Raw genomic sequence first — 7,293 nt, 5'->3', positions numbered from 1 at the left:
CACTGGTCTCCACTTGGACATCGAGCTGTCCTATCCTAGAAGGTCACCAAATTTTTCAGGCACAATTTTCCCTTAGTGAAGCTATGTCAGCTGTCACCAGTCACCTCCTTATTTCCCATGTGCCTGAGCATAGATTCCAGGAGGATTTGCTCAATGATCTTGCCGGGCACAGAGGAATAGCGATGGCTGATGTTGTGGTCCTGCTCACTGCTTGAGACCTACCCTTCCAGCAGGGCTTTCTGCTGCTCCGGGCCTTCTGCTGCTCCACGCTCTCGCTAAGATCTGATTTTTAATGTTTTTAACAATTATCAGCAATGCCTTCCACCAGAGGGCAGCTATAACCTCTTTCTCAACGGTGTATTATGATAAAATTTGCATTTCCTGCATTTTATATTTTGAGACCATTTGCTCTGATTGTGTTGGTTGTCCCCTGGGTTCTCTCACTCTAAAGCTATCGAAGACAATAAAGTAGGCTGGTTTACTGCTAATAACTAAGAATAAATTGTCGGATATCTGTCACCTCTCCAGCAACTGAGATTCTTTGGTTGTGTAGAAAGCTTGCCAGGAGCATAAAGTGCACTGATCCAGGAAACCACAGGCCAGAAAAATACTCCTCTACCCAGTCTAACAGCCCCTTTAACCATTTTCCTTCTAGACCTGATCGACAGGGCCTTCAGCAGGTTCAGACACAAGGATGTTGTCCATCTGTCCAGGCTGAAAGATGGGCTGAATGTTTTGGAGCTTTGGCACGGGGTCACTTACGCATTTAAGGATCTGTCCATGTCCTGCACGGGGCAGTTTTTACAGTACTTCTTGGAGAAAAGGCAGAAGCGTGTCACTATTCTGGTGGGTGAGTATGCCTCCTTGTGGGGGGTAAAATTTCTGTGCAGGTCTCTACCTTGGGAGCCATCATCCCACGGGCTTCCCCATTGGTGCCCCGGGGTGGTATTGCCTCCTGGGTGGCTGTTGAGTGATCTCCAGGTAATGCCGGAGTAGCTTCTCCAGCCAAAAACAGCCCGTGGAGCATCTCTGCATCTTTTTCTTAAAGTGCAGTGGTGCAGGTTTGACTAACATATCATTTTTTTGCTTTTTTGATTCTCCCTCACTTTGAAACAGGGACTTCAGGGGACACGGGGAGCTCAGCCATCGAGAGTGTGAGAGGGCAGAAGAACGTGGACATCTTTGTCCTGCTGCCCAAGGGGTTGTGCACCCAGATACAGGAACTTCAGATGACCACTGTCGTTGAAGACAACGTCCACGTCTTTGCTGGTTTGCATTACTGTTGGACTGTTCACTTTACGGCCCTGCTGTGTCAAAACCATGACCCCAAAAGTCTCAGGGGGCTGCTGTTTAGCAGCTGCACCCAGCTGGGTCATTGCCATCACGGCCACTGTGCCCAGATGTCTGGCTAACAGAAGCCTATAGTGGACATCCCCATGGCTTCAAACTGACCCTGTTTGTGAGCAGCAATACTTTGTGCCTGATGCGCTGATGTTGGCAGATCTAATCTTTCCTTTCTCCTTTTGCCAGCTCATGGGAACAGTGATGAAATTGAAGAGCCGATCAAGGAACTGTTTGCTGATGTCGACTTTGCCAGAAAATACAATCTGATGAGCCTGAATTCTATCAATTGGTCTAGGATTATGGTGCAGATTGCTCACTACTTCTATGCTTACTTTCAATGTGCCCCGTCCCTGGATACAACCCCGTTGCCAGTGGTGGAAATTGTTGTGCCAACAGGAGGAGGAGGAAATATCACAGGTGAAGGGAAAAAAGATAGGTTAGATAGGGAAGAGAGAGAGTGCTGTGACCTAGGAACTAAAAGCATTTTGCAGATATTGGGTATTACTATTTATTAAAACACCCACTCTCTGTTAGGATTTCTTCAGAACCACTTATATTTTATTACTCATGTATGGTTATTACTCATTCAGGTGTCAGAAAATCCCAAACCACCGTTTGATGGTGAGGGTAGCTATCTTGAGGATGGGCACATTAGAAGAGGACAGAATGTGTTTGATCCAGAAAAGAGGGAAAATAGTGTGGCTCTGATTTCCTAAGTGAGACATTAACAGAGGTGTGGCGTCCTGCCTGGTCCTATTCTGGTTTGCATGGTAGTGTGCAGATCAGAGAACCACTCTTAATTGCATAATCTGGTCTTCTAAATGTGAGTCCTTGATTGCCTCAATCCCAAAATAGGCTTACAACTATTTTATGAAAGCGATGAAGGATTTGATTCACTCAGCTGCATTCACTGAACTTCCAGGCTGCCCATCTGAAGCAGCATTAATAAGCTGCAAGAGCCCAAAAGCTTCATCTTTCTTGCTTGAACGGCAGCTGCCTGAACTCACAGTCCCCTGCCCATCCATCTTCAGAGGTGGAGATGCCCAAGGGTCAGTGCTGGATAGCAGGTGGAGCATTGCGTCCCTGGATTTTATAATCTGGTGCTCTATGAAAACATTAAAGACAAATATCTTAGAGTCCATTAGGGAATGTAATTTGTGTCTGCTTCTGAACGATATGCTCGATCAATTTGTACAATTTCTTTGCTAAACCTCCTTTGAGTGTTTCTTCATCTAGAATGCATGCATTTAAAAATTTTTTTTCTAGCTGGCTGTATTGCCCAGAAAATGGGTCTCCCGATTCGACTTGTTACCGTGGTTAACAGCAATGACATCGTTCATCGGACTGTTCAACATGGAGATTTCTCACTGTCAGAGAGCGTCAAGGCTACGTTAGCACCAGCCATGGATATTCAGGTATGTAATGAATTGGCCAAAATGGGAAAATACGAAATATTACGTATTTTTATATTTTTTTCCATGTACTCTGTTCTAGAGTTTATGAGAGCATCATTCTGCCACTGGTTATGCCTCTCAGTGATGCATTAAGAGGTGTAACTCATATTGAGCATTTATGCTGCAGACTGCTGAGCTGAGATAGATCAAACTCCTTCTTCCTCACTTTTCAGGGCCTGACTTTGTAATCTTCATTGTTAAATGCTGGGTTTCTGGGGTTTTATTATATGCAAGGTTAACAAGAGAGGGACATTTTCTCAATATGCGACACTTTGAAAATTATAAATCCCATCATGTTTCAAGGGCTTTGTTGATGCTTCTGAAAGGCTCCACCAAGAGCAAGAAAATAAATCAGGAAGAAGGTAGGGAAGCCCAGAAGAAATGCTTCATCTATGGCCATCTGCAGTTTGCTCAGAGCAGAACAAGTCTCAGCAGGCAGACAAAGGCCTCAGAAATAAAAAGTCATGGAGGTGCAGAAACCAAACACCTGGAAGCAAATACCTCCCATTTCATACCTACCCTGTGATCCACAGGGATTGGATCTGCCTCCAAACAAGCGACCAAAATGTGAAACACTTGGTGTTGTATCACCATGGCCTTAAGCTACCTGGATTTTCCAAAAGCTGTTCAAACACATTGGGAGGACCTGGAAGACTGGAGGAATAATGGAATCACAGAATGGTTTGGGTTGGAAGGGACCATAAAGATCATTGAGTTCAACCTCCCTGCCATGGGCAGGGACACCTCCCACTAGCCCAGGTTGCTCAAAGCCTCATCCAGCCTGGCCTTGAACACCTCCAGGGATGGGGCATCCACAGCTTCTCTGGGCAGCCTGGGCCACTGCCTCATCCCCCGCACAGGAAAACATTTCTTCCTAATAGCAGTCAGTAAGTCATTATGCCCCTATGAGCAGGCTGCGGTGGTCTGCAGTTTGACTTTCCCCTCAAGGCATGAATTTGTGGGGCTCCTCAGAGCTCAAAGGGCGTCTGGACTCCCCTCTTGGCCCATGTGCCTTCAGTAGCTCTGGTTTGCTGAGGCAGCATCTAAGCATGTGCCAGACTTTGCCATCATGAGGAAAGGCAGACAGGTGAAGTGATGTCCAGAGATTCCTGAGGAGCTGGATGGGTGTATCCCTCGGCACATCCCTCTCCACGGCTGCATGGGACACCATTGTTCAGCTCACATCTGAAGCATCCATGCAAATATTTCCATAGCTGAACACATCATTCATGCTGGAGGGGACTTCAGGAGATCTCTAGTTGGGACCTCCTCAAAGCAGGGTCAGCCTTGGTTCCTCAGGGCTTTGTCCAGTCGGGTGTTGGAAACCTTCAAGGATGGAGAGTGCACAACCTTTTTAGGTTGCCTCTTCTGCAGACAAGTTAAAGCAGAGAAACCTTTCCAGTTAGACACTAACTGAAGAATCCTGGCCAGGTTCAACTTACTGGTGTCAATGGTAGTGATCTGGAGTGGAAACCATACGGCTGGTATGAATGGAGGGTGAAGGGGAAGGTCTGGATGTGGGAGCAGCAGAAGGAAGGACAGGAGAAGCAGCGTTGGGAGGATGGTGCTGGAGGCACCTCCGGTAGCAGGTCATCAAAGTCTGGGTATGCTAACATTCAGCTTCTCAGGACAGCCAGGTCGCGAAGCAGGGAACAGCCTGAAACAGGGGACAGCCTAAAGCGAAGGGCAGGCTATGCCCAGACTAGACTGAAGATTACAGGCTGGAGGCCCTGGGAGATGATGGTGGGAAGATGAAGAACAGGACTGGGGCCATAAGCCACCCAGATAAGGACACAAAAGGCTGAGTAAGTCCTGATGACTTGCTGGGGTTGGACAGGATGGAAAGACAAAAGGTCGCAGGCACTGTCAGCTGCTAAAAGGTATAAAGACCTCATCCAAAACCAGCACTTGAACCCAGGAGATGTGCTGAGAACTCAGCAGTTGGTGCCCCTTGTCCTGTCTGTCCCTACCAGGTATCTCGGCCAAATCACCTGGATGAATAGTTCTTGGTGCTGGTGAGCGTGCAGGAATGAGACAGCGAGTGGTGAAATTGGTTTGGGACCCTCCTGTACGGTCTTGCACGGAGTTTTTGCTGCAGTGTTGCAACACCGATTGCTCCATAGCCATACAGGCCAGTCAGGCCCTATATATGTGCCTTATATGTTCATAAAGATTATCGGTCAGCCCTGCAAGGAGCCGGGCGTCTCATCAAGTCACGCAGGAGCCGGGTGACTCACAGCAGCATCTGCAACACTGAGTAAACAGATGGATATTTCTGGTTCTCAAATACATAGTGTGTTATTAGCCTGGGTTCCTCAAGGTGATTATACAGATGTGGTCACACCATTTATTTAGCAGTTGTCCCTTCATTAAGTTTTTTTTAATTTGATGGTCACTGCCAGACTGCTCTGACAGGTCAGAGGTCTGAAGAACATTGGGTTCCCAAAGACTTGTCTTGGGATGTCGGTGTGCAGGGGGAAGACACAAAGCCCACTTCAGCCTCCACCAAAAAAAAGGCGGCAGTAGGACCTCAACCCTAATTAGACATCAGAGAATCCACACAGGTGCTCTTTCCCCCAAGACAGACACTCAGATTTCCGCTGCTCACCTCTCGCATTGTTATGCCAGGAGCCTTACAACATGGAGAGGATCCTCTGGCTGCTCTCGGGCTCCGACAGCCACCTCCTGAAAACGCTGATGGAGCAATTCAGTGTATCGAAAAGCCTTAAGCTGCCGGAGGATTTGCACAGAAAGGTCAGTTCCTCACGCATGCAGCTCTGTGTGTGTGTGCGTGTAAAGAGATTTACCACTACCAGTTGTTTTCAACTCATTTGCAGAATAAAAAAATCCTAGCAGAGGGTTTCCACCCAAAAATTTAAGCATGAGGCCTAAGGAGTTATATATCAATGTGTAATTTTAAATTATGGTTTCTAAAAGAAACCTCATTCTTCTTTGCAAAACTAATGAAAAAATGCCTACAATTATTTGAGTAGGATATGAAACAACCCCTGCCTTGGCCACTCCAGCCCCGGCATTGGCCGTGCACCAGGGCATTGTGCCGTGGGTGCCGGCATGAACCAAGTGTGGCTTTTGGGAGTGGGTCTGCTGGGTTTGGGGCTGCAATTCAGCCTCGGTGTTGTGGTAAATGGGAGCATGAACACAAAGCAGAGAGAAATAGAAGAGAAAGCCCAATGTTTGAATTGCAAGGCTCTTTGGGTCAGATGCAAAGTCCTGCCTCTTCTCCACTGAGCATCCTCTGCCCAGAGACAGCTCCTGCCTGCACAGGAGCAAAATACATATTAAAAAATTACATTATTAAGAGAAAGAACAGCTCTTACACTGAGGTGGGCTTTACAAGCCCTCAGAAACTCCCTTGGAGTGTGAAAACAGCAGCGTGGAGCTGAGCAGCTGAGTTTCGTCTCCTCTCCACCCACATCCCAACACCTGGGGATGGAAACTCCTTGCTTGTGCCCTGGCCCCGTGGCTGGTTCCAGCAGCACCTCATCCCCCGTCTGCAGCAGAAACCCCTTTTCCTTCAGTCCCTGGGGATCCCTGTCCTCCAGCCTCCTTATTTCTAACTGCTTTGCTGAGTGCCCGTGGCACAAGCCCTGCTGGGAGGCGTGGGGTGGTGATACCCCGTGCAAACCTCCCTGTTTCCCTGGTGCCACAGCTCTCGGAGACTCTCTGCTCATGCTGGGCCTCCGGATGAGGACATCACACGAGCCATGCAGCGCTGCTGGGAGGAAAACCGCTACCTGCTGTGCCCCCACTCCGCTGTGGCTGTGCACTACCACTACTTGCAGCCCAGCAGGTAAGGACAGCCGTGGTGGGGAGCGTTGGGGACCAGAGCATCACTTCACCCTTTGCTCCTGCAGCATCTCCAGCTCAGGGCTTGCTTACATCAAAAGTTTTTTTCCTTTTCAGCACGCCCCGGTGTTGCTTAGCTCCAGCCTCTGCAGCCAAATTTCAGGATGCCGTGCTCCGAGCTGGCCTGGTTCCCCAGATCCCCCCTGAAATCACTGCCCTCATGGCGATGGAGACCAGGTCAACCCCCCTGGAGAGGGGGCAGGACTGGGCACAGGCACTGCGGGAGAGGATCGAAGCCACGGCACAGCGGTGGGGGATCGCAGGGCAGGGAGGCACGCAGGCCTGAGCTACTGGGGCACAGCTGGCCAATGCCTCCCAGGGCTCATCTTCCATTCCCAGGAGAGCCCAGTGTTATGCTGGAAGAGAATCCTACAGTCTCCATGCAATGAATTACGTGCTTTGCCATTGAATTATGTAGAGAATTTAACAACATTTTAAGTAAAGAGCTCTACAGTTGTATCCCCTTTTTCCTAGGAATTCATAAAAACTGATTGCAACTCTGAATAACCCTGCCTGTTCCGTCATTACGAGCTATTACAGAAATCTCCCTTGGGACTACCCACAGTCATGAGCTTCCTGGCCACTATCCAGTGATTCTGGCCCTGTGCTGGGATTTCAGCCCAGTGAT

At 48.6% G+C, this 7,293-nt stretch overlaps 1 protein-coding gene across 1 annotated transcript; it reads left to right on the top strand.

Moving 5' to 3' along the window:
- Positions 1–655: 655 nt before the first annotated feature.
- On the top strand, positions 656–6,951 carry THNSL2 (threonine synthase-like 2 (S. cerevisiae); the record flags this gene model as incomplete). The annotated part of the gene is given in 8 exon segments (XM_010086520.1): positions 656–850; positions 1,117–1,269; positions 1,531–1,761; positions 2,611–2,759; positions 5,427–5,552; positions 6,469–6,501; positions 6,503–6,609; positions 6,723–6,951. Coding segments are annotated over 8 exon segments (1,223 nt in total), but the record flags the coding sequence as incomplete, so codon positions are not given.
- Positions 6,952–7,293: the final 342 nt, after the last annotated feature.

The sequence above is a fragment of the Pterocles gutturalis genome, unplaced genomic scaffold (genome assembly GCF_000699245.1).
Source record: "Pterocles gutturalis isolate BGI_N339 unplaced genomic scaffold, ASM69924v1 scaffold7591, whole genome shotgun sequence".
Taxonomy (NCBI): domain Eukaryota; kingdom Metazoa; phylum Chordata; class Aves; order Pterocliformes; family Pteroclidae; genus Pterocles; species Pterocles gutturalis.
Note: the sequence above shows the minus strand (reverse complement) of the source record. Positions and strands in the feature narration are given on the sequence as shown.